The 27,693-nt window shown below is 35.7% G+C and overlaps 1 protein-coding gene and 1 pseudogene across 2 annotated transcripts; one reads left to right on the top strand and one right to left on the bottom strand.

Moving 5' to 3' along the window:
- Positions 1 to 116: 116 nt before the first annotated feature.
- Positions 117 to 6,035, bottom strand: LOC143551448 (uncharacterized). Its single transcript, XM_077041884.1, has 17 exons — positions 5,803 to 6,035; positions 5,524 to 5,628; positions 5,365 to 5,436; positions 5,127 to 5,274; positions 4,921 to 5,003; positions 4,677 to 4,732; positions 4,461 to 4,591; positions 4,291 to 4,381; positions 4,133 to 4,198; positions 3,831 to 4,053; positions 3,614 to 3,715; positions 1,337 to 1,422; positions 1,113 to 1,235; positions 957 to 1,026; positions 779 to 870; positions 550 to 654; positions 117 to 474 (listed from the first exon to the last, which is right to left on the bottom strand). The coding sequence occupies exons 1-17, from the start codon at positions 5,984 to 5,986 to the stop codon at positions 361 to 363; spliced, it is 1,851 nt and encodes a 616-aa protein (XP_076897999.1). The 5' UTR covers positions 5,987 to 6,035; the 3' UTR covers positions 117 to 360.
- Positions 6,036 to 16,294: 10,259 nt separating this feature from the next.
- On the top strand, positions 16,295 to 24,225 carry LOC143551447 (kinesin-like protein KIN-5D; annotated as a pseudogene). The gene is made up of 22 exons (XR_013138493.1): positions 16,295 to 17,217; positions 17,720 to 17,849; positions 17,937 to 18,095; positions 18,412 to 18,865; positions 18,924 to 19,021; positions 19,103 to 19,259; positions 19,337 to 19,406; positions 19,487 to 19,563; positions 19,790 to 19,822; positions 19,899 to 19,979; positions 20,057 to 20,168; positions 20,253 to 20,339; positions 20,435 to 20,610; positions 21,052 to 21,213; positions 21,298 to 21,405; positions 21,485 to 21,643; positions 21,733 to 21,816; positions 22,679 to 22,884; positions 22,968 to 23,069; positions 23,342 to 23,451; positions 23,582 to 23,733; positions 23,982 to 24,225. The product of XR_013138493.1 is annotated as a kinesin-like protein KIN-5D (transcript).
- Positions 24,226 to 27,693: the final 3,468 nt, after the last annotated feature.

The following is a 27,693-nucleotide window of genomic DNA, read 5'->3' as shown; positions in this document are numbered from 1 at the left end:
AACAGTTTACATTATAAGTCATGAACCTCACCAATATATTAACGGTGATCAAAACCATAGATGATTTCAGTAATCCAAAAACAGAAAATAGTTCTGCAAAAAGCCTTAGAACTAGAGTCGAATAAATTGTGATTATTATAACAAATTTTATTAAAAAAGAAAAAAAAAACTATATATTCTCAAAGAGCGAAATTCAACCCATTTAACACGTTTACATACTAGGTAAGTTCCAGCCCATTCCGAGCGACATTCGACACATTTGACTTGCTTTTTTGACCCCATGAAAATAAAATAAACAGGCCGAAAATGTCACCTCTGGACGACTCAACCGCAAATAGGTATTAGAAAAATACAAACTTCTTAATCGAAGTTATCAATCTTGATGGGAACGATATTGTCCGCAACCTTGAAGTGTCCCACTAATCTAGCGAAAAACACCATCTGTTGTTCAAGTGTGAACTTAATGTTTTCGGCCTGCACACAATACACATTTAAAGTCACTAATCTCTTTTCAAATAATTAAAAAAAGGCGATTTATATTATTCTAACCTTACGAAAACCATGTTGCTCGCCTTCATACTCCACTAAAGCAACAGGCAGTCCTTTTGCTTTCAATGCTTGATATATTTTTCTTGCTTGATCAGGAGGTACAACCTGCAACATCAATATGCATCAATTCATTTAAAAATATACAGAAAAATATAAGAGATAGAAATTCTATATAACTTATAAGGCAAAGTTTTACAAGGATGATCAAAATAATTCATAAAATGAATACCTTGTCTTCTAATCCTTGAAAGAGGATTATAGGGCACGAAAATTGATCAACAAAATTAATAGGTGATCTTTCATAGAATTCTTTTTCGCCCCCTGATGCAAAGTTAATAAATAAATATATAATCAGCTAATAACTAATGTACACAAGTTCAGATGGTTGAAAGTGAACAATAAATTACCAACAAGATTATCCATGTAACGGGACTCGAATTTGTGTGTTTCTTCTTTCAATAACTTCAAGTCAGCAACCTGTTTAAGATGGTTACCATATGTTTAAGCTTAAACGCAGTGGTGACAAAATGGGCAGGTTTTAACAGTTCAAAGTGAAAACTTACACCATATAAAGAAGCTCCAGCCTTGAAAGTTTTCTTGAATGCAAGTGCAGCCAATGTTGTGTAACCGTCAGCAGAGCTGCCAGTGATGCATAGTCTTTCAACATCTGCTTTTCCACTATCCACCTGTATGAAAAAGAAACAGAATATAAAAACAAACTTGAAAAAAAGGTAAATACATGTAACCAAATAGTTAGTTTAAAAGGATTATACTAGTGGAAAAATACCAAGAACTGAGCACAGCTGCAACAATCATTAACATCGACTATACCCCAACGTGTCAGTAGTCTTTCACGAAATGCTCTACCATAACCTTCAAAACATGATATAATCCAAATTTAGCAGCACATATATGAGTTAATTAATAGTTCTAGGAGTTGTTAGAGACAACTACAAAAGGTATACAATTACGATAACATTTTAATTTTTCAATCAAGTGATTCTGTTGGTGTAGGTAAGGGTGGCAAACCCAACCCAAATAGGTTGTTTTGGGTCAAGATGGATAAACTTTAAAAGTAAAATGGGTTAGGATGGATCATAAAAATTCTACAAGTGGGTCAGGATGGGTTGGAAATATACAAGTGAGTTTAATTTATAGGTTAAAATGTGTCAAAACATAATATCCAAGTTATCCAAAATTTATCTATTTCAAAATACCCAAACTATCATGTGCGAAACAAAACTCATCCGAAACCCAAAAAACGATCAAAACGAAACAAAAACCCCGAACTGACTAAAACGAAACAAAAACGAAACTGAACCGAAATAAAAAACGACCAAAACGAGAAAAAAAACGAAATGAAACCGAAAAACTGACCAAATCGAAACAAAAAAGCGAAATGCAACCGAAAAGCTAACCAAAACTAAACAAAAACACCGAATCGACCAAACCGAAACAAAACTGAATCGAAATAGAAACCGACTAAAACGAAACAAAAAAACCGATATGAAACCGAAAATTGGACCAAAACGAAACAAAAAAAAAAGCGAAATGCAACTGAAAAGCGGACAAAAACAAAACAAAACAAAACAAAAACACCGAACCGACCAAAACAAAACAAAAACATCGAAACGACCGAAACAAAACCAAAAAACCAAAACGAAACTGAACCAAAATAGAAAAATGACCAAAACGAAACAAAAAAAAGCGAAATGCAACTGAAACCTGACCAAAACAAAACAAAAACACTGAATCGACCAAAGCGAAACAAACAAACCGAAACGAAACTGAACCGAAATAGAAAACGACCGAAACGAAACAAAAAAACCGAATTGAAACTGAAAAATTGACCAAAAGGAAACATAAAAAAACTAAATGCAATTTAAAAACCGGACCAAAACGAATCAAAAACACCGAACCGGCAAACGAAACAAAAAAACTGAAACGAAACTAAACCAAAATAGAAAAACGACCAAAACGATACAAAAAAACCGATATGAAACCGAAAAACTGACCAGAACGAAACAAAAAAAAAAGCGAAATGCAATCAAAAAGCTTACCAAAACGAAACAAAAAACTGAAACGTAGCCGACCAAAATAAAACAAATGAATCGAAACGAAACAAAAAAAAACGAAATGAAACCGAAAAAACTGACTAAAACAAAACAACACTGAAACAGAAAAAACCGAGAAATCGAAACTGAAATCATTGAAACCGAGCAGATACCAAAACCGACATAAATGAAAAAAAAAACGAACCGAAAAAAAACCCGAAAAACTCGAAATTGAACCGGAACAAAAAGTTTTTTTTTTTTTTTAATGAACGAGGAGGATGTGGGAAACATTTTAGTTATTTTACATTTTACGTTTTTTATTTATATTTTGAGTTATTATTTTTTTAATAGTTTTTTAGAATATTTTTTTGAGGGGTTTTTAAAATCCTTTGTATGTCAACCTTCACTTGGGTCAAGATGGGTTAGTTTTATCCATCTTGACCCATATCCATCCTAACCCTCTATTTTAAAAATCCATCCCGACCCCATATCCATCCTGACCCATACCCATCCTGATCCATCACCCAAATCCAACCCAATCCACTCCTATTGCCACCTCTAGGTGTAGGATTTGTTTTGTTTTCAGTTACCCTTTTACCCATTAGAGAAAAAACGTAACCAGAACCAACCTGTTAATATGTAGATGAATAGAAATTGCCACCTTTACGGAAGACGCGTAGAACATAGCCCAACATGTGTAGGTAAACGTTTTAAAGTGAAAAATATTTCCTACACGTGTGAGCAAGCGTTTTAAAGTAAAAAATTTATAAACATGAGAAAAAATGGTTTAATGATTTTTTATTTATATAACATACATTTGAAGTAAAAGTTTTTTAAAATAGATAAAAAAAACAATTAGGTTTCTTCTTGCAATAATTTAAGCTACTGTAATGAACCTCTCTCTCTCTCTCTCTCTCTCTCTCACACGCTCACACACACACATAATATATACATATGTATGTGTGTGTGTACATATACACATATATATCTAGCTAAAACTAACAACATACCGGTACTTCCACCATAATTAACATCCACAAAAGCCCAACCACGACTAGTCCAAAACTGTACATTAAGATTTAAGATTCCACGTGTCTCAGCAGTAGGTCCTCCTGTTAATATAAAATGTGAAATATACATCATTGCCTATAACTTAAGAACTAGTAAAAGCATTCTATATATATGTTGCATGTGCTGTGTGTAAGATCCTGTAAAAAAAACAGTTACCATGACTCTTTAACAGCAATGGAGATTTTTCATCTTGACTAGCTTGATAAATTGGATTTGTTGGCGGATAATAGTATGCATATGCCACCTCACCAGGGACTTCTGTTGGGAACTCGATAAATTCTGGAGAGCTAAAGTAAGATTTGTATTCTGAAATAGTAGGTGAAGAAGACCAAACAATCTGGAAATTAACAACTTTTGACGCCCCGTCATCTAAAGACACCTATCCACAAACACAGTTAGTTCAGGTCAAATCTAAATAATCATTTATATCTGTTGATAAACATAGTAAGAAATAGTACCTTAGCTATTGACGTTGGAAGAACTCCAGATGCCCCCTCAACATACAGACATTTTACACCTGAAGTCTACATGAAATAATAATAATAATAATAATAATAACAATAACAATAACAATAATAATAATAATAATAATAATAATTAAATCTATTGAGATTACAATATTCATTAAGTCAGTGAAAGGAGTCTGAAGGACAGATAACGTGCTCTTATTTTTGTCAAGAACTCCAAGATATGACCTTCCTTTCTGCCTGCAAGTCGTTAAATATTTAATCAAATGAAATAAAATGAAAAGGTTAAAAAAATAAATTATGTAAAGCAACAAATAACCTGTAAGTGCAAGCAATTAAGTTATTTTGGTCCTTAAGAATCTCATAGGAGTTCATTCCGAACACCCATAATAGCCTTGCAAATTCAGCCTCTAATGAATATAATGGTGCCACTGTATTATCAGATTCAACCTGTCCTTAAAGAAATGGATTATTAGAGAAAATAAAAACTACACAGCCAGAACAAAAATAATATATATATTTTTTTTGAAATTACCCATCTGTGAAGATTCCAAAATCCACCTTTTCTGTCGGTGATGAAGAACAACTCCCCTGCAGTAAATAAGATGCTAAGATGATTAATTAATGCACACTTAAACCCTCTCCTCACGTGACTATAGATTTTGTAACTTTATACATGAGACATGAAACTATATAAATATAGTATAGCATGATATTTGAGGACTTTATTCACAACTGGAGTTACAAAAGGTGTAAATTTTGTCAAAGAGTACACTAACCTTCATCAGACCATTTTGGTTCAGTTGGAGATTCTACTATTGCAGGATCACCTCCTGCCACGCATACACGTTTATACACATCTCTGCACATATAAATTGTATCAGCAGAATGGTAAATACACACACATGTAATGCAGACTAATCCTAGTTAGCTGGATGGTTATAATTTAAAATAATAACACAAAAAACACTAAGCACAGGTTTACCCGGTATCTGAAATATAGCCGACCCAGAGTTCTGATTTATCCCATGGCATGTTAGGATGGCTCCACTCAATCCATGCAAGCCTTTTTCCCTCACGATCCAGTCTTGGAAACGCATAAAAATCATTTCCACCAACTAATACTTTTGGTTCTGGATGTCATCATACAAATGACAAAAATGACTATATACCATTATAAGTACAAAATCAGACAACAAATGAAGCACATGCACCAACCATACCTTGAATAGTATTACCACCAAGTTCTACTGATACGATGCTTGTGATTGCGTTTATGCTACTTTCGCGCCGGTCTAACAAGCATAAACATGATTATAACTAGTGAGACATATAGTTGAAAAGGGCATATATAAACTATTGGCACGACATCAGAAACACACCTTCCATAACAGTGATAAACCGATTAAGTGGTGTATCATAAACTCCATCCGCGTAGCTCACCAAAGGTCCACCATAATCAGGAGTAAGTGGCACAGGTGCAGAATCTACAGTTTGACTTTTGCGATCAAATCAAAACTATTCATTTTCACATTTTGATTTATGTAATACAAAGTTTCTAATGCTGATAGATAATTCATAAGCCTTTCTCAATTCCATCAACATTGTGGCAAACACATAAACATCTGTTTGATTTAATAGTTATTAGGTCAAGGTCAAACCTTTTGAATCAGTAGACTGTTTGTAAAGCCTTTGATCTTTGTAATTCGAGAAAACTATAGTATCTCCAGAAATTGAGAAGGCACCTCCACCGTATTCTTGAGCAACTGTACGGACTGAGAATTCTTTCAGTGTTACATCAACAGCTTCTTCATTTTCATCTTTCCCCCCTTTAACTATAACCATTCGTCTATATAACCGCAATAAAACAACAAATTCCACTAATTAGGATTTTGGAACATAACTAAATTGACATTTTACTAACAAATACAGGGGTGCGAATGAAACCGAAAAAACCGAATCGAAACAAAAACCGGCGGTTTGGTTTTATTCTTTTGTACAAATCGAACTTACGGTTTTGGTTTTGTGTGAAATATAAATCGAACCAAACTGAATTTATAGATTTTCACATTTTAGCTTTTATTTTAATTAGTTTATAAAAAAATAATAAACATATAACTCCAAACCCACTTGAACCCGCACCATCAGTCGGCTGCGGTGGTTCGAGGAAAGCTTTGAGAACAGCTAGCCCGTCATCAGCAGCAGCAACTTCATTCACCTTCTCCACAACCGGATGCGGGAAGGCAGCATACTGGTTCACAGCTTGGGCATAGGCAGCTTCAGTATCAACATCGTGTAAAGGAAAATTGGAAGGCGGGATGCCTTTCTCTGCAAATCCTAGACTAAGCAAGAAACCAGCCTTCTCCTAATCCTCATGAGAAGCGTTGAGGGCTGCGCTCATGGCATCATCATAGGATGTGTTCGCGAATATCCGATGCACAATCTACAATAAAAAATATATATAAAAAACTTTTCCAAGTATAAAGAAAAGCGCAAAGCAAAGAAATTATGGAGCTACGCATACCTGCGGCAACGCTTCTCGTAGAAGCCAATCCTTATTAGATAGAGCTTCTTAAAGGGTAGCTTGAGCTTGATTGCGGGCGCGTTCGGCTTCATTCTTGTTAAGGTTGGCAAGCAACACGTCCTTGGCAGCAGCCTCTTCAACGCCTTTAAGCTTGCGCTCAGTGCGATCAAGCATACCCCTCTGATCCAAAAGCTCCTGTAGCTTCTTGGCATCTTCTAAAGCCAAAGCCTCATGAGCCTGCTGAAGCTTCTCCAGTTTGGCTTTAAGCTCTTCATTCTCAACGCGCAGAGGCTCAGCAACGGCTTCGGCTTTGGTGGCCCTTTCGGTGGCATTACGCGCAGTTTCCTTAGCCAACCTAAGCTGTTCGTTAACAGCTTGGGTAGCCTTGGAACGGGCCTCATGCCTGGCTTGGATCTCGGCCTCAAGGTCTTTGAAGGCCTTCTCCTTCTCCGCAGCGATGGCGGCAAGCCTCTTGTTTTCCTCCCGCAGCGATCGCGCCTGAGCCACCTCCAGGCTACGCGCAGTCTTTAACTTGTCGTTTTCACGACAAAGTAACTCGACACGCGGCTGCATCCGGGCGAGAAGGATTCGAAGCTCATTCGAAAACCTACCCTCCTAGTAGCTAGCCATTGCTTTCCCCAAAGCACCGCTTGGAGCGGCATGGCGCGCCCAGTCGACGCAGTCCGCAGCCGTCCTTAGAGTTGTTCCCCGGCGGATATTCCACCTTGGAGCATACACCTCATTGGAATCCGAAACTGCAAAAACAAAAAACATTTAGGAAAAAATGATAAGAATGGATAATAGGCCAAAATAACCCCACGCACCTGTAGGGTCGATAACAGGCCGATAGCCGCTAAACCCATCACCTGAACCTAAAGGATATCCATCCAAGAGGTCAAGGAGATGGGAAGGAGGCAAAGGTGGGACTCCCTCATCAACAGAGGTAAGTCTAGAGGTTCCAACTCTAAACATACCTGGAGAACTGACCCCAACAGAGGTAGTCGCTGACGCCGAATGCGACAATGCAGAAGCCATTGAGGTAGACACCGTTGGAGATGAACTCATTTGAGGTGAACTCATAACCGTGGTAGCAGCCGCAGATGAGCTCGCGGAAAATGTCACCGCCGGTCCGGTGAAGGATGTAGTAAAAATGGCACTGACGGCCGGCGGAGATGACGTCATAACTGGAACAGTTGCTTCAACAGTATGAGCAACTGAACCAGCACCAGAAACAGGCGCAGCCGCCTGGGTCATCGCCTCAGATAGGTTGACCAAACCTATCGTCGTGGGTCCTGAACCGCTGCCTCCCGCACCGCCCTCGAAAGCGGATAAGTCCACTCCTGCATGAAGAAAAACAAGATATTAAAAACAAAGGCGGAAGGAAATGCGGAAAAGGTGAACAAAAAATATACTTACTGGCTTTCTTGATCCTGAAAGACCTGACAGGCGGAGATAGACCCGATGGGACTGGCCTCTTCACGCCAGTCACCTGCACAACGCTTGGTGGCTCGGAAGTGACAGTTGTCTCAACCTCTGAGACAATGGTCTCGTCACCACCACCAAGGTTCCCCGCCGCCTCCTCACTTTCAGTCTCGGAATCAGACTGATTCCCCAGGTCGACGACGGAAGCAACCTTCTCCTTGCCCTTCACGCCAGCAGCCTTCTTCTTCCTCACAAAGAAAGGCCCATCTGCGGATCCCTCATCAGAAGATGACAAAATCAGAGGAATTCCAGCAGAAGTTTGAGCATGAAGAGGACGAGGATTAAAGAACTCCTTACCTGGCCGGGTGGCGCTCAAAATCTCGTGGCCTGGCGGATAGACCTCTACGAATTTATCCGTCGTTTGCTCCAAAATGGGCAACTCGTTCTCATCGAGATCACGAGTACCCAACCGTGCGGGACCACCAGTCTCCCGCGGATGCAAGAGCGACTGTAAGTCGTTCCCCTCTGAAATAAAAAAAAGATAACAATGTTAGAAGAAAAACCCTAAACCAACACAAAAGACGGAGCATACCGTAAGGAATAGAGCTCAAACCGTATTCAAGGACGATGGGTATTTGCGGCGTCCCAGACCCGGCATCCTTCCACACGCGGCTCATCCCAAGCATCACCATCCCAGACTCCGCGAAGCGATAGACCGGAGTCTGGATCTGGGAGATCTTGGCGAACCATTCCGTCTCCTGGTAATTGGAGGCGTGAAGGTTAGGGAGTGCCCTCCCATTCTTGAACGTCATCGCGATGGGGATGACGCGAGCGGAGATATAGAAAAACTCCCGCTTCCAAGAACGAAGACTACGCTCGGTAGCGCAGATCTTCAACCCCTTGATCCGAGTAACAAGGGTATACCAACCCTGGATGCACCTCCAGGTGTAGAAGGTCATCAAACGATCGACGCGGGGCTCGATGCCCAAAATACGGCACACCCATTCGAAATGGCGAACTTTAGCAATCGCCATTGGGTGCACCTCCGTCAAATGCACACCGTGTTTCTCCAAAACACGGTATACGAACTTCGTTAATGGGAATCTTAGATTCCCATATATGAAGAACGAGGCGTAAACCCCTATCTTGCCCTTAGGGGCATCATACACCGTCTGGTTGGGCTCCGGAAACTCTGGCTCATACGGCTCCAGCATGAACTTCTTGACGATGTAATGGTACACATCGACAGAAAGAGTACACTGGCACTCGCCAGCAGTACTCTTGTCGTCCTTATCGGACGTATACGTCGGGTTCTCGAGGTAAACGTCAGATTCCTCGACATCAATCTCTGGATCATGAGTAGAAGACATTTTTTAAAAAGTTAAAGAAAGCGGTTTCAGAAGAATGCTCGCCGGAAAAGATGAGTATTCACCGGAAATCGCTTAAGAAGAAAAGAAGAGTGAAGTGAAGGTATGGGATTAGATGCACCCTCTCCCCCCTTATATACTCATCGCAATGAATGCGATGAATTTAATGCGAATGAGAGAGAGAGCGCAGGTGCAATGAAACGGCGACACGTGTGGATAAAGCTGTCACACCCTCAAAATCCACTAACGGAGTTTTACCGTCAGAGGGTGTGAACTGGCAGGATCGGAATCATTAGTTATAATCAAACCAAAGAAAAACGTTTAAATGTAATAAGTGCGGAAGCGTAAAACCTTAATTCAAAAGTTGCGTCACGCAGGACGACTTAAAACCAAATGTAACTGTTAAAATTAAGTTTGCAGAATAAAGATGTTTTCAATTAATGCATGCTCCTAAACCGCGCGCCCGCCTCGGCTACCTGAGAATAACATACTAAAAGTGTCAACACAAGGTTGGTGAGTTCACAAGTTAAATAAGATAAATCGTTTTGCGTTTTGCGTAACCTCGTTACGGCGTTTCAGTGTTGCGTAACCCCGTTACGACGTTTAAGTGTTGCGTAACCCCGTTACGACGTTTAAGTGTTGCGTTACCAGATAGTGTTATGTCAAATTATATATCGATAGGTAGCTAATCTATACAACAAGTATCGCTAAGTGGTTCGCGACCGAAGCTGACTGTTTATCAAGTGCCCGTCACCAGGTCAATCCAGACCATGGTAAGTGTTAGCCAAAATTACACCCACTTAACCTCCAGTTGAGCTTAGCGTCGGGTGGGGTTTGTCAAACCCAGTAGTACTACTCAACAGTGACTCGCTATTCCAAATATTAACCGGTCCGATGTGTGGGACTTCAAATGTTACGTTTGCCGCTTAGCCTTTACAAGTGATATATAATTTATAACAAAATCTTAAATATGCGTTTATCTCAGAAAGTACGTTTATCGGAGTATGTTATCTCCCCCAAGTGAAAAACGTTTGAAAACAGTTCAAAGAGCGGGGTAAGTGAAACTCACTGTTTGCGAAGAATATCCCGATCTAGATCACCAAGTGATGTGCGTCGTAGAAACTCTCTAGCGTTCTAAATAACAAAGAGATTTTCTAAGTATCGGTACGTTTAACGAGTCTCTAGACTCGGCACATAATACCTATGCACGTAACAGATTTCGTGTTTCGTTTGTGAATTGTGTGTGACTTAAACAAGTACAATTGTGATACGATACATGAGTGAGCAATTACTTTCGTGTCACGTACTAATAACATACTTTACTAGCAATTATCCCCGTAAGGGCATTTTGGTCAACAAACAAAGATTAACTAACCATTATTCCCCATAAGGGCAATTTGGTCAATTCATGGCAATCAATTTACAACTATTCCCCGCAAGGGTATTTTGGTCAAAACACAACAATTATATAAAAACTATCATATTTCATGCATTTTTACACAACTCAGCAGCTAGTTTCATTATGACAGAATTTTTACTTGAAAGATTGCACTAGTTCACCAATCATAACGTCTCAATTAATTCACCAAAAATCACCACAGAAGCATACATATCTTAGGTTTCCAGAACATATTTTATCTTATTTTTATTCCACATATTTTTCTTATAATGACCAAAACATTACAGCAAACTCATATCAGTCAGATTCATGCGCAACAAAATGTTATTTGCAATTCCCGTTAAACGAAAAATCCAATAAATGCAAGACCACTTGGGTTTGGTTCCTAACTCAATGAGTCAACTTCCAGAAGTGGAACCAACCCAATTGGTCTCGTAGTTCATGAGATATAACATTTACAACATAACCTAACAGCAGGTCTAGCAGCTCAGCTTTGCACCACGTTTTTGTAAAATCATAAAAGCACACTTATACTTGTCCAAAAATTACAAACTTATACTTCATGAAAACTAGACTCAACCTAGTTTACTGCAGTACCCACAATCTCAACCAATTTTCACGTTTACACTTCGTTACAGTCACTTGAACATCGTACATACATTCTGTCCAGATTCTGTTCACATCAAAACTTAACAATTTCACTAGCCATGGATCACAAATAAATCATATAACATGCTAGACACTAATACTACTATCCATGCAACTCAATTACACCATACATACAAGATTAGGGTTTGTGTTTTAACTCAAATCAAAGACAACAATGAATCATGCAACAACATCAATCTAGTTATCAATTCATTATCCAAATAACAACAATCATATTAACCATATACATGAACCAAAATCGGCTGCCTAGGGTTTATACTTAACCCATTAAACATCAAAATTAAACAACAAGGAGGTAAGGGATGATCAAGTATACCTTCCTAGCACCTAGTTCTTGGATTAATCACTTGATTTGAGGTGTATATGTGAGAGTGTTGTGGACGGCAGCCGTGAGGGAGCAAGGAGGGAGGCCGATCGGGTCTTGTGTTTAGAAAATAATTTAGGGTTTAGTGTTAAGGTTATATTTATAATAATACAAGTTACACTCTAGTCCCTAATCTTTCAAGTGTTACATCTCTAGCCTAAACTAGTTGGTTCTTGTTTCTTGTTTAACATTCCACATAACAATCAAGTAACACACACATACCTAACACATAATTATCACATAATTAGTGTTTTGACGTTTGTCGTTTATTTATCAATCGTTCGCGTCAACTCGTTTGCGTTTCGGTGCAAATCCCGAAAGACTACACATGTAGTAAGTGTTAAGCGTCATTTAAACCCTAGTTTAAATGTAATGAAGTGTGCGTTATAGATTCAACGATCTTAAAGTTTGAATTGACGGAGTTGAGTTAACGGGGTTAACCTGAAATTGACGATTGTCACATCATTCCCATGTTAAAGAATTTTCGTCCCGAAAATTTGAGTCAAGTCGTGATGAGTGTCTGAAAAAGTAAGAAAAATTTTCAGTTTGTCATAAAAGCAAGCTGGCAACAGGTGTCAGAATGGCGCGTGACATGAAACTCACGCCCACGCGCCTGAAAAAGCGTCCTGATTGACCACATGCTGTCACGTCATCATAACTTCCTGCACGTCCTGAAACCGTCAGAAGACGCCAACGTCCCTTCAGCCGTTTGGATTGTCCTTATCCTTTCACCAACTCTTCGAATTTCAGAAAGATTCAAAAAGATTCAAAAATAAGAGGGAATATACCCCCTTACCTTGGAAAACAAGAAACCATAAAACAAGTGCGGGTACAGTGTCAAGGCGAAACCCTTCACATACTTAGCACTTGCAGGGAATTGAAGCCAAGAAGATACCTTGGAAAACAAGGAACCGTAAGACAAGTGCGGGTACAGTGTCAAGGTGAAACCCTTCACATACTCAGCACCTGCAGGGAATTGAACCCAGGATGGATCTTATGGATCATGCTTGCGGAAAGGGAAATAACACCACCGCATGGCGGGAACGTTGAGAACTAGATTGTTTGAAGCTTCAAGGTGGAATTGGCTGTTTAACATAACTGATCACTGTGTCTGAAACTACCAATACCCCGTGAAGAATCTATACAAGTGAAACTCAACGCTCCCGACTTGCGAAGAGGTTACACACCTACCCGCATCATATCCAAAGATCAGGCAGAAAAAATCGGGAATTTTCTGCAAGTGACATTAGGAAAACCGCGGGAAGAATCCCCATGGAGAACCTTAAAAAACGAAAACCCCTTTTTAAAACCCCTTGCTTAAAGTCCAAAAGTTCCTCTCACTTATTAACAATTCATGAGAAGAACAATGGACTGGGGGGACTTGAAGAGGTAGGTCCCCGCAAAGACCAGTTGGACCCGCAAGACACACCTTGAAGAGGTACGTCTGCGCAAAGACCAACTGGATCCGCAGGACCCACCATGCTCAGAGATGAAGACCTTACACGCAGTAAGCCAACTGTTCCCGCAGGAAAGCCTCCCTTGGTACAGTACCCTGCCTGTTCCCGCAGCTGTGGGTACAAGCCAAGAAGGAAGGCTAGCTGCACTAACAGTAAGGCTACACGTATAAGGCACTAACTCTTATACTTCAGCAATGTCACCTGAAGGAATGAGCAGGGCGGGAATATTCCCGCCCAAAAGAGCCAGTCCGTACGCTTCTAGAAGATCTTTTGTACTATACCTACCAAGGTATGGACAAATAGACAAGATCTGACAAAAGCAGCCCATGAACCAATCACAGGGTGACAGCTCACCGACAATAGTACGAGGAGGAGTACGCTCCAGTACAAAATGTCACTATCAGACGCTGCCTACCCACCAACTCCCATCGTGGCACGAACGTAGCCCGTGGTTGGTGAAAAAGGAATATTATATACAGCTAGCCGTACCTGCCTGGAAACCTACCTTCGGCTATAAATACTCCAACACCTTGTAACGGTATCATCATCTTATCTTCTCTAGCTATTTCTCTCAATATACACATATTCAGAGCAATCTAGTCTGATTCTCACGCCGGAGGGTGGTCACAATGAGGAACCCCCCCTTCTCAGTGACGAGCTTACGGTGTCTGTTTTGCAGGTCGAGAAGAATAACCATCTTTGCCGGACCTAACCCTCGTGGGAAACATCTACTTAACCCTAAGATTATCCGTAATCTGCCGGGGTCATTTAGTGTTTCTTCACAACTGCTGATAATAACACTTCTGCAAACAAAACAAAACAAAAAAAACCACAAATTCAACAAACATAAACAAATAATCTATTATTTAGGGGTGTAAACGAGCCGAGCTGGGTTCGAACTTGACTATGCTCGAGCTCGGCTCGTTTAACTTATAGAGAGCTTGAGGATGAGCTTAGCTCGTTTCAAGCTCTCAAGCTCTATTTCTAAAGCTCCAAATCGGCTCGTAAGTAATTTCCGAAGCTCAGGCTAGACTCGTTTCCCATTTATTAATTATTTTATATAACTGTTTAAATAATAACGAGCTGTACAGGTCTGTACAGTCAGCATGGGGGTGGCGTATGAAATCACATCCCAATAAAAAATATAGAAATAAATTGAATTAAGCGTCTAACAGAAAATCTCATGAACTACCATTTACTTTTTAATATATATAGAATAGTTAAATAAAAATATATATGACATAGATACTATATAAATGATAGGCTCGCGAAGGAGCTTGATTAGTGAAGCTCAAGCTCAACCGTCTATTAAACAAGCTTATATTCTGGCTCGAGCTTGTTTAAGCTCTAGATCTCACACAACACCTTACAATAACCACGATTCCAGTTTGTTATAGAATATATACAATTAAAAACAAAAGCTGAATGCTGCATTATTGAAATCTAGAATCAGAAAAGCTAAATAATTAGGTTATAATGTGTTGGTCGGTGAAATAATTGAATATGCTTGTTTGAAATCGATGATCTAATTAACTACCTGGAAAACAAATGAGAAGAATGATCGAAACCCTAAAGATCCAAAGACACGCCATTGACGTGATGAAACAGATCAATCAATCGGCCATTGAAATCATATCTATGATTTTAGGAGGAAGATGATGACGTCACGAGATTAATTAGGGGAATGTCATGAGACCTAACGTACGATATCAAGTCACGTGATTAACACGTGATAGTTTGTCACTGGCTGGACTTCAGAAATGGAGGGAAAGGTAGGTGGATGTTGGTTAAGACTCAAAAGCATCATGCTTATGCCTTTCATTTGGACCGGATGTAAACGAGTCAAGCTGCTCGTTGGCTGTTTGAATTTGGCTCGTCAAAAACTCGAATCGAGTTTAGCTTAAACGAGGTCAAGTATAAAAATAAGTTAATTTGATATACTATTCCGAGCTTCACTTATCGAGCTCTACTGCTCTAGTAGGCTTGAGCCTAAACGAATCTGCTAAGTTGTTATTTATATAATTTTTTTTTATTATAGCAATAAAAATACATAAATAATATATATGCATAAAAGCTATTGTAAACGTATATAAATAAATCAGTAAAATAACATAGCAATAGCAATATAAATAATAACACATAGTATTTGATTTAGACATCATTATGTAATGGAGTAAAGGTGGCAGATGGTGTATTTCGTGAGGACCACGATGACTAATTGGCTGCTAGTGGGAGAATGGTGGAAGACCATCATTATGTTGTTATTTTTGAAATGTCAATTCAAATTATTAAATAATATTATGCTACACACCATATAAGATATCTGCAACATCCGATCCAAATGCATAATAATTAGTGGCACAATACATACTCATGAAGTCGTGAACATATTATAATGTTGATAAGAGATAAATTGGTTGAAAATCCACCTTATTACATATACGAGCATAAAATAAGTTAGACTTTTCAACTATTATACGTTGCATTATAAAATTACTGACAACATGTAACGTGCACAACAACACTAGAAATACCTACCCACGAACTTTTCTCTAGCATCACTCTCATAACTTTTACATGTTTTTTCATAACCACTTTAGATATGGTAATTTAATTTTAACACGATATGAAAAAATACATTTATTATAACCTTATTAAATTTCATTAAAGAATTTACACACGGATTTAATTTTATTATTTTAAATTAATAGCACGTGTATACATTAAAATTAATAATAATAAATAAATTTTACAAACCTTTATTACATAAGCATAATTGGAATTTTATTACAAAAAGTAAATAAAAAATAAGAATAAATAAATTAAATGCTACACACTCTTCTGGTTTTTCTAGACGAAAGATATTTTCGCACAATAAGACGTATTTGAACATTTTCGTCTTTCAACCAACACCATTACAGACGCTCGTTCTAGCCTTCCAGATTGTCTTACTAGTTACAACATTAAGAAAATCCGATTTTTTTTAACTATCCATTCTATTCTAAATATTTATAAAGATTCCTTCAAATTGTATTATTCAAAATGAAATCAATCAAGACCAAAATACACAAAACAATTACATGAATACAAATATACTAACATAACGTGTATAGACCCACCATTAAATTAACCATATTCAAACAGTCAAACCTACCTAAAACGCAAGTCATGACTCCTTCAAGTAAGCTTCTTTCTTTCAATTCATTTCAATTCAATTCTTTGTAACGCCATCAAGTTTCAATTTTTATTACTCAATTTCACTCTAACAATCACTACAATCCAAACCCACATTTTTTTTCTGAATAAAAAGGTAGTATTTATCGCCAATAAGCTGTTAAATTGCCGGCCGTGGTTGTTCAACTACTTAATTTTCATCAATATTCTTACTAGGTGTTCGTTAGTTTCAATTAGTTTTCATCAGGGTATCACCATATTCATCCGGTAGTTTGTTTCAGAGTCTCATGATCATTACCCATGACACCCATCATGTATGCACTCCAAGTGTTTGTTAAAATGTCCCATCCAACTTTTTTTCTATATTTTTTTCTTAAGTTCAATAGTTTTGACTTTTGGGTTCATTTATGTTGTTGTGGTTTGGGTAGTTGTGACTTTTAGAGTGCTTCTTTTGTAAGTTTTGTGACGTGTTTAATTGGTTATTATTTCACTTACTTGTTTACGGATTTTGTTTATTGATTGAAAAGGAACGAGGGACTAATCGGGCTTCATTTATGGATAATACAAAGTCGTATCAACAGAGACGAGGGAGTTTCGTCCCTTTGTTGCCAACACAAATGTTATGGTCGAGTGAAAATGGCACATGTAATAAAGATGATAAAGATAAAGGTGTCAATGTGCAAGTTATCCTGCGTTGCAGGTCTGTTTCGAGTATTATTGTATATCTTGTTGAGTATCGGGACTGCATGTTAGTTTGTTAAAAAGTACCCGTTGGGATTTCTTGGTGCATTTTTTTTATTTTAATTGGATCCTTTTGTGGAATTAAGTGAAAATATAGTAATAAAATTTTGTTTGCTGCTCAAAAAAATAATAAAATTAAATATTTTTAACATTCTATTTTTTTGTATAGTTGTGTGTTTGTAACTAACTAACTACAACACATTGAAATATGATACATATCATGATCACCATATAATGTTTGAATATCTAAAATGTGAAAAAATCATGATGATATAAATCCCATAAAGTAAGTTCATCATAGCATACAAAATATAATTAATATCTACATGTAAAAACTTTCATTTTTTACATAATGAAACTACTAGATATGGTTTGGGTAATCGGGTCGGGATCACCTAATACCATACCTGTGCCAGAATTTGTTATCAATATGAATTGTCTCACAAATGTGTGGTTTTCAGGCCACTTAGCAATGATGAGGTGAGGTCAAAGATACCTGTTGTGGTTACTTGTAACGAGGATAGACAAGAAGTGATTGTTAGCCAAAACATGGGTAATAAGCAGTCGGATAAAACTTTTTGTTTCGACAAGGTATGATTCTTAATTTATGTTTGTGTAATTTCTAACGTTTTTTCGACTTCCATTGAATCTTGATTATTGACATATTTGTATGTATAGGTGTTCGGTCCGGGCTCAAAACAAAAGGACTTGTATGATCAAGTGGTTAGCCCGATTGTTAAAGAAGCTCTTGAAGGATATAATTGGACCATTTTTGCTTATGGGCAAACGGGTACTGGAAAAACTTATACAATGGAAGGTGAAGGTGGAAAACTAAAGGTCTTACTCTTGCTAAAAAGTCCCAACACTTTTATTTTTTAGGTCAAATACATCACATATTAAATTTGACTCAGAATTTGCATAATTGCATGGATTTAGCACCATTTTTCACATTCAGTCATTCGTCATGAACACTAGTGTCATTATTGGTTTCTCCTTTTCATGTTTAAAGAATCAATATGAATTTTTATGGTTAGTATTTTGTCCTGTTGACTTCATGAATGGTTCACTGAATGTTTAGTTCATTTACAAGCCTACATTTGCTACCTCTGCTTGCGTTTCATTCAGTTTAAGTATTTTTCTTGCTTATAAACAGAATGGAGAGTTTCATGAGGATGTTGGAGTAATTCCAAGAGCAGTTGAGCAACTTTTCAACACACTAGAATTTCAAAATGCAGATTACAGCATGAAAGTGACGTATATAGAGCTCTATAATGAGGAAATAACAGATCTTTTGGCTCCTGATGAAAAGACCAAAAAGCCCATATCTTTAATGGAAGATGGGAAAGGTGCGTTTTTATGAGAGGGTTAGAAGAGGAACTTGTATCTAGCGCAGATGAAATATACCAAATCTTGCAAAAGGGTTCTTCAAGAAAGCACACAGCTGAAACACTTATTAACACACAAAGTAATCGATCGCATTCGTTATTTACAATCACAATTCAAATTAAGGAAAATAGTACAGATGGGGTTGAAATAATTAAATGCGGAAGCTAAATCTTGTGGATCTTGCTGGTTCAGAAAACATATTACGTTCTGGGGCAAAAGAGGTATAAAAATGAGAGTTTTGACTTTTAAGGTCAACCCTTGACTTTATATTTATGGCAGGGAAGAGCAAGGGAAGCTGGTGAGATCAACAAGAGTTTGCTTACACTCGGTCGTGTAATAAATGCACTGGTTGACCACTCAGGGCATGTGCCTTACAGGTGACGGTTTTTTACTACAAACATGCTAATGTTAAAGTTAAATGCAACTTTTTTTGTAAACACAATACTTCAAAACATCAGAGACAGCAAATTAACAAGGTTGTTAAGAGATTCATTAGGAGGGAAAACAAAAACATGCATAATAGCTACCGTGTCACTTTCTATCCATTCTTTGGAAGAAACACAAAACACACTAGATTATGCATATCGGGCTAAAAGCATCAAGAATAGACCAGAGGTTAGTTTGCATTTATAGAATTTTAAATTTTTAGTCGTTTTGATCTGTTATAATTTCCCTTCTTTTTAATATATCAGGTTAATCATAAGGTGACAAAATCAGTAGCTGTTAAAGAACTCTACACTGAAATCGACAGTCTTAAGCAAGGTAAAGAAATTTGGTTTCTGTCGACTGTTGGTTGCTGAAAATTAATACTTTCGTAATTCTATGGTTTTTTTCTTTGTTAGAATTGCATGCTACAAGGGAGAAAAATGGCATATATATACCACATGATCGTTACCTGAGAGAAGAAGCTTCCAGGAAGGTTTATCTTCATATTAATTGTTTTAATTCCCTGCTAAGGTTGTGTTGTTTGACCCCAACACGTAATAAAGTGAAACAGTTGCATTATTCGCCTTTCTAAAGTTAATTTAAATTGTCTTACTAGGACTCAAATGTCAAAATTTCCAATCAGAGTCAGAATCATCATAAATGTGTAGTGATGTACCTTTGTGTATAATATAACATTTTTTAATCATTTTTTTTTGTAGGAAATGACTGAGAAACTAGAGTTAAAAAGTAAGGTAAACATACCTATCTTTTGGTACCATACGGACCTTATCATCATACTATTAAACACTGAGAAACTGATTTTTATAGGAACTATTGAATCTTCAAGAACTCTTCTTTTATCAGCAAAAGTTGACTACAGAACTAAGTCAAAGACTTGAAAACACCGAGGTAGACTGCTGTTTTTGTTTAACTTCATTACACTCCTCAGAAGTATTCATCTAATCGAATGATTTTATTAACTTCAGAGAGAACTCAAAGAAAGCAAGAAAGATGTATCCAAGCTAAATGATAAACTAAAACAATCGAATGAGATGACTAAAGAAAAAGAATATCTTATACTTAATCTTCTTGGATCTGGTGAGCAAGTTAAGTTACTTTTATATTTAATGACAAGTAAATTCCAAATTTTCAAATTCACTGACATTTTCAACTATAATTTAGAAAAAACACTCACTGAAAGAGCGGCTGAGCTTCATGGTGAGCTTGAGAATGCAACATCGGAGGTATCCAGCTTGTTCGCGAAAATTGGTTTGTATCAACTTTTCTTATAAAGTAGACCCTTTTTTGGTATTGATTTAAGGACTTGTAATGATATTATTTCTTTTTTTATTTGTGTGTGATAGAGCATAAGAACCACATAGAAGAAGGAAACAAAATGCTAATTCAGAGCTTCCAAACATTATTAGCTCAACATCTTGAAGTTCTTCACAAGATTATTGTTTCTTCTGTGACACACCAAGAACAACAATTAAATGCAATTGAAAAACATATGAAATCGTTCTTAACTGAACAAAATATGGTAACTATAAAATCATATTTGCCTAAACTTACTTTAATCGTATTGCGTGGTTCTATTATTTATTTCTTTTTATACAACAGTTCTTTTTAGAGGGGACAATTTTGACATGTTTACTTAGGAGTTTTTTTAATAATGGATCAAATGGCTAAAGTCAAAAAGTCAAACCAAAAAGGAATATGGTCAACTAAAATTAGGCATCTATTCAAAAATCAACTTTTTAATTATACCGAACACACAAAGTAATCTTTTGAACAAACAATATTTTGAGTCAATCTTACCCAACAGTTGCATGTTTTGACCCAACCTGTCCGATCCACTCATTTTGCTACCCAGCTTCCGTGTAACTTTTCACTTGCTTATCGCACTTTATAACATGTCTCTTATCTTTAGTTGTAATAAAATAAACGTTACAAACTGGAGTTATTTATTTTGTTTTAATAGGCTAATGAAGAACTTCAAATGCGGGTTAAAAAAATTAAAGATCTATTTAGTGGTGGAATTGAATCTCTTGCTGAACTAGCAACTGAATTCAGTGGACATTCAGAAACAACATTTGGCAACATAAATTTTGAAGTTGTTGAGCATTCTTCTGCCCTTACAGAAGTGAGTAAATACTTTAATCGTTTCTGTTTTTATAAAAATAACGGGTTTAATGAATATCAGGCATGTATTTATGTTGTTATGCAGCTTATTAAAGAAGCATCAGTCAAAGTTGGTGACGTACTTAATGATTTGCATAGTAACCTTAATGAACAAGAGCAAAGTATAGCTTCATTTTGGCAACAACAGCATGAGGTACATCATTAGCTACTAGTCAAAAATCTAGAATCTTTGACCCGTTTAAGTTAATTTTTATGCTTTTTTTGGTAACCAGAGCCAGTTGAGAGCGTATCAGACAACTCAATCTGCATCTAGTAATACAGTTAATTTCTTCAAGACTCTAAGCAAGGACATATTTACTGTTATTCAAACGGTGGAAGAAGCTCGGACTATATATGATCAGAAATTAAGTGAATTTAAGAAAAAGTTTGAGGTATTTACAATCTTAATTACTTAAAAAATTCCTACTTTTTGTCTTTTTGTTATAAGCAAATTATAACCGTCTTAAATTTTCTTTAAAAGGACTATGCCAATGGTGAAGACAAACAAGTGTTAGACAAAGTGGCAGAACTTTTAGCAAATTCAAATGCTAAAAAGAGACAGCTGGTGTGTAAATTTTTTCTTTTATTTTTATGGTTTCTGCATGCCTTATTGGCAATTACGACTCATCTACTTATGAATAGGCTCGTAAACGAACTGAACATTTTGTGAACAGTTCGTGAACCGTTTGGAAGGAGGTTCGTTTATTTAATAACCGGACGAGTATGAACAAAAAAAAAAATAAAAATTGTTCATTTAGTTAAACGAACAAACATGAACACATGTTTCGTTCATTCATTTATGTTTGTGAACTTTCGTTCATTTAAATTCGTTTATGTTCGATAGTTTACATTTATTTAAGTTGGTTAGTTTATACTCATTAATATATTCATTAAATTTTTTTGACACATTACAACTTGGTCTTGTTTAAAACTTTAAATAACTTTTTAGGCTTAGTACTTTGTTCGTCACATTACTTTTAACTTGAGAACATAACCAAACACGAACATGTTCATTTTCTTAACAAACAAGCATGAACAAGAAAACCCCGTTTGTTTAATTGTTCTTGTTTTGTCGCTTGCTCGGTTAAAGTTGAACGAACCAACGCGGATTCGTTTGTGTTCGTTCCTACTTATGAATGGGTCACTTTGGGCTGTATATTATAAATTTGGCCAAATAAAAAAGATTAGCTAGAAGGGGTTAAATGCGTTGAAAGTAGCCTATCTTTAATGCCCATAACCTCCTAAATCATTTTGTTTATTGATTTTGATCATTGTTGTGATAATATTGCTTCTGTAATCATAACTAATGCATTAATTGGCCTGTTTCAACATGCACTAAAATTTGAGAAACTCTTGTTGACCTGTCATTCAACCCGTCTGTTTTCCACTTTAGAAACAATGGATTAATATGTTGTTATATTTGATAGGTTCAAACAGAACTAGATGATATTAGAAGCTATATTGGCAGCGAAACCTACATGCTTCGTAACAAAATGTCAAACATGCATTCTTTGACTTCCTCCACAGAAGATGAATATACAAGTTTCTTGGAAAAAACAAAGAAACATTATATTGAGGATGAAAAGACAACCCAAATTGTGAAAAGTGGTTTGACATCCATGCTTCAAAACTGGTACAAAAAACCTCTCATATAGCAAATATATAATAAATATATTTGTTAAACTTATTAACAATATTTTTATTTGAAATGTAAAGGATAACCAAGGCAAGAATGGGTGACCAACAATGGAAGCAAGTTCAAGAATCTCTAACCAGATTAGAGAAAACGCATGTAGAATCTGTGGAATCCAAAATCAAGTGAGTTTAAAAAGTTACTTGTTTGACTTTTGTGGTCAAAGTTACGTTAAAAAACTCAGTATATGTTTTTGACTGAATGACAATTTTGGGGATTTCTGAATCATCATTTTTATGTTGGTTTCATCTGTTAGGGTGTTAACTGTAGATGTTGAAAGAAATCTTTTTAACAAAAGAATACTTCCAAGTTTTGACTTTTATTTTGTACTGCAGCATGTCAACTGAATGTAATTTGTAACTAAATTGGTTTCTTTCATCATGTTTTTTAAATGCAGGGATGCCCTTGAAACCAACCAAACAGTTTACACTAGATTTTCAACCATGGCTTCCTCAGCACTTGAAGATGTAGATATTGCACATAGTGGTTCTCTCACATCCATTGAATGTAAGACATGATAATCCAAATATTTTTTTTTTTAAATGTGAATTTCCCATTATGCAACATCTACAATAATTACAACAATATACCATATATTATTGTTATCTTTTTTTTATTATTATTACTTTTTTGGCAGATTTATTGAGGTTTAACCATGAAGAAAATGAGGGGATAAATTCACTAACTAGAATTTCTCGTGATACTATGAAAGATATGGAGACTGCTCATTCTGACAAAATAACCGAGATCACGAAAGATGTTGAAACGTGCTTGATTAATGAATACATGGTAGTAAATTATCAAGAAAAACTACATTTTTTGTTTAGTTAAAAACTTAAAATCTACCTTTGATCAAATTACTATTTTTTGCAACCAAATTCTTTACCTTGAAAAGACAATCAAAGTTTAAAAAAAAGGCAGTCAAAATGATGACATTGCGGCTGACTCGAGAGCTTTGACCATGTTGACTTTTTGATTCATTTTTATTCAATTTGCATGAAATATAATTCTATGTTGTATCTTTTTGTTTGCAACAGGTGGATGATTCTTTGTGTTCACCGTATTTCCAAAAATTATCAAACAAAGTCGACACAGAAGAACTCAAAACTCCGCCATTTGAGGTGTTGTTGGATTCATATAGAAAAGCTCAATCAGGAAAGCAAGAAAATGGGGATTTGAATGCATCAGCTTCTGTTGGAACTATTAATGGATGTTGAAGACCAGTAGACGTGACGATACGTGGGGTTTTTGTTTTTGTTAGTATTAATGGGTAGAAGCTACATCAAGAAAAAGAAATGTTACAATTAAGATCTTGATATTATATGAACATATTTAATGTAAGTATAGATATTAATATAGGAACAGGAGGATCACTTCTGATATAAAGTTGTGTTGATACTTATTTACGTCGATAAAATATAACACTTAATAGCCCGCTACAACGAAGTCTTAAACAATATGTAAAGCGCTACTCTTCAAGTAAGCTGAAAAAATAACATTTAACCTCTTCCTAGCTATTAAATACATTTTTTTTTATTTTTATTTAATGAATTTTGGAGTTTTCTCATAATGATAGGATACTAAACACGCATGTGTTTTAGCGATCACATACTATTATGTAGGTGATGCTTAAACTATATACATTTCTTCATAACTTTGTTACCTCAAGTTACGTATACAAGTGTTGTCTAAAACAAAACAAAACGATACTCACAAAACTCATAGAATACGTGTTTATTTTAAACTTTATCGTCGGAAATATAGAAAATGACAAAAAATAAAAAGGACACAACTTAAATTTAATAGGAATCATATCTTAGTTATCTTTATATAAGTTGATAATAATTTAGCTAGAAATACAAAAGATTATAAAATAAAAAAATTGATGTGTTTGCCATAAAAGTAGTAGACAAGGAGACTAAGTTCTGAACCCAACATGCAAACATGCAGTTCGGTCTCTCATTGGGTTCACAATTCAACAGACTTAAGCCCATAACATGTATATCATCGACAAGCCACTCTTTAACATATTTTATATTTTATATATTTTAATATAAGTTAAATCAGGTTTATTCACTCTTATCTTACAAAAAACGAACATGTTTGTATAAGAACACAAAAATATTGTTTTATTGTTTTAATTGCTACAAAACCACTTAATCTACTATTATAATATACAAAAATAATAATTGTGCCACATGGCACCTAATTGATCTATTTTTATGCCAAGTGGCATTTCAATTGAACCATCTTATTTGACCCTCCTTGCAATTAGCTTTCTTAATTTATGCATGAGTAATTTTTTAATAACAAACTTCCTTAAATTTTAAGATTTTTTATTGTTTCTTGAAATTAATTCTTAGTTAGAAGATTAATTCTTCAATTAAAGCTACAAAGTACCTTATTTTTTCATTATCATCTAGGTAAATCATATTTTCCCTTGGTCGATTACGATTCTTAGTTCTTGATGATTGTTTTCACAATATACATGGTCACAATTAATTGATTAATTTGTATGCAAGCAGGTGTTTTGTAAACCTTTCATCTTCATCAATGTGTATCTTCGTATTAACTATTGTATTTAGGGTTCTTACACCTAAATTGTGTTTGTTTTGGTATTATTTTGTATTGTAGTTAGGGTTTTATACCCAAATCATGTTTGATAGATTTGTGTGTTTGAATAGTTTTAATGCTCACCTGTAAGGCTATAATTCAATGTATATTATTTGCATACTTTTAATGTGTAGACGATGATGGCCAGCAAAAAATCAATGAATATTCTTTTAGAAAGTAATTATCAATAAACAACCGCGCCACCCAAGTGCTAACGACGGTACCAGCCTTATTTGATACATTTGATACATCAACCCATTTTAACCCAAACGTATTCTGATCATAATTGGTTTTGACCCGAACCCAACCTTATTATAAGAATTAAATTATAAGGTTTCAATTTATTTTTGTTGAGTCATAAAGAATGGATCTTTTGTTCCGATTATGAATCCATAGGTTTTGTATTACTTACTGCATCACGAGAGCATCACAAGTTTATATGTGAAAACTTTCTTGATAAAGCGATGTTTTTTATCCTAATTCTACTAAGCCGGACAAAGTGTGCGAGATCAAGTGATTTTTAAAATTTTTGTTTATTTGGCTAGGGGCAAAATGGGCCAGTTTAAATTAATTAGGATCATTTTCAAAATAGTTTATATTGGTCTTTAAGCTATTATATAGAATCACAGCTAAAATGAAAAAAAGACTTTGAAAGTAAGATTTTATATTGTGCATTTATATTTCGAAAATGCAACAAGCGGGCATGCAAAGTGCAAAATATAATTCCAACAGCATAAGGGTAAATTCAAAAGGGTAAAAAAGGATAATCAAGTAAATGCGCAAATAATAGCTACATTAAAAGGGCAAAGAACAACTTAAAAAGAATAAGCAGCTAATATGAGGTAGGTATTAATGAGATACAGTATCATCGCAAGAGAAAAAAGGAATAATATCCTTCCAAAATATTAAGGGAACTTTCTTAGTTTTACATAATAGTTATGATGATTTTCCTATAAATTGGTTTCACTCCATAGTAATGGAGCAAGTCCCTAATCTTTAAGTAGTACATGTGGAGTTTGTGATGAATGAGTATATATTAGGTATTGGAGTATTTGTATTCAATGGAAATTAGCGTGTTGCTGAGATGTGACTTTTACTCTTTTGGTTTAATAATAATAGTAGGTTTTTTTTGTTGGTAAAGAATAAGTTTTACAGAGATTTTTAAATAACAAACATAAATTTCCACTTTTTCGTTATTACATGTAATATATGTTATTACAATGATAACAAACATATACGTTTTTCTTAATTATATCATTTTAATTTTCCAGTCCGTGTAACGCACGGATTTTTAACCTAGTAACAAAATAAACTAACATAATAAACACTTGTTATTAAACACAGGCATTGGACCTCTAAAACCTTAATAACATGTTATCCATATCACTTGTTATCAATGAGTTTTTTCATATTATATTTTTTCTGCTCATGATAATAGAGTTCGACCGACTTCTTGCACATTTTAGTTTATATGATAAAATGGATATATAATGCATAATTCTAAATGTTACGTGGAACTATAAGCACTTGATAAGATATTGACGATAGCATATACTAAGTGACGAAATGGATGGGTTTCCCTAAGAGATCGACACTATTATTTGTCTCCGTGAAGTGAGACATGGCATAGTCGTCTTCTATATCGTCATTGTAATGAAGATTGAAGACATCCACTTGACATGATAGTTGTAACTTTCATTTTTAATAATATATGAACCCATCATGCATGCATACTCAAGGAATTTAGTTTTGGAATTCATATTGGTAAAAATGAATCATTTTTTATCGTTAGTGGCCTTCTTGGTAGCTTATGCATTAGAAGAAGAACAAAGGGAAGTATCATGGGTTATGGGTTTGTAGGTCCAAAAGGTCACCTTTCATGGTGCCATAGGATAAAATAGAAGAGGTGTTCGTCGTGCCTTATCAACTCGAAACCCTAATTACTACGTAAAATATTGTAGACACACAATTGATGAGTATAAGAATAATAACAACATTTACAAGGCTCTTATTTGGCAAAATCCTCAAACTAAAACTATGAGCGCGTTCTTTTTTGGCATATAGAATCATAATCAAATAAAGTTTTTATTCGAAATAAACCAAATCAAACTTGCGAAAGGGTCATAAAGTTAGATC

Source organism: Bidens hawaiensis, unplaced genomic scaffold (genome assembly GCF_021521415.1).
Source record: "Bidens hawaiensis isolate Kalapana, Puna unplaced genomic scaffold, B.hawaiensis_p1.1 tig00016457_1, whole genome shotgun sequence".
NCBI lineage: Eukaryota > Viridiplantae > Streptophyta > Magnoliopsida > Asterales > Asteraceae > Bidens > Bidens hawaiensis.
Note: the sequence above shows the minus strand (reverse complement) of the source record. Positions and strands in the feature narration are given on the sequence as shown.

Excerpts from the sequence above, each read along its gene's own strand:
- LOC143551448 (XM_077041884.1), bottom strand. The coding sequence starts at position 5,986 with ATGGTTATAGTTAAAGGGGGGAAAGATGAAAATGAAGAAGCTGTTGAT. Across the intron at positions 5,004-5,126 it reads GGCTATATTTCAGATACCGG|AGATGTGTATAAACGTGTAT; the intron begins GTAAACCTGTGC and ends TTATATGTGCAG. Across the intron at positions 871-956 it reads TTACATGGATAATCTTGTTG|GGGGCGAAAAAGAATTCTAT; the intron begins GTAATTTATTGT and ends ACTTTGCATCAG.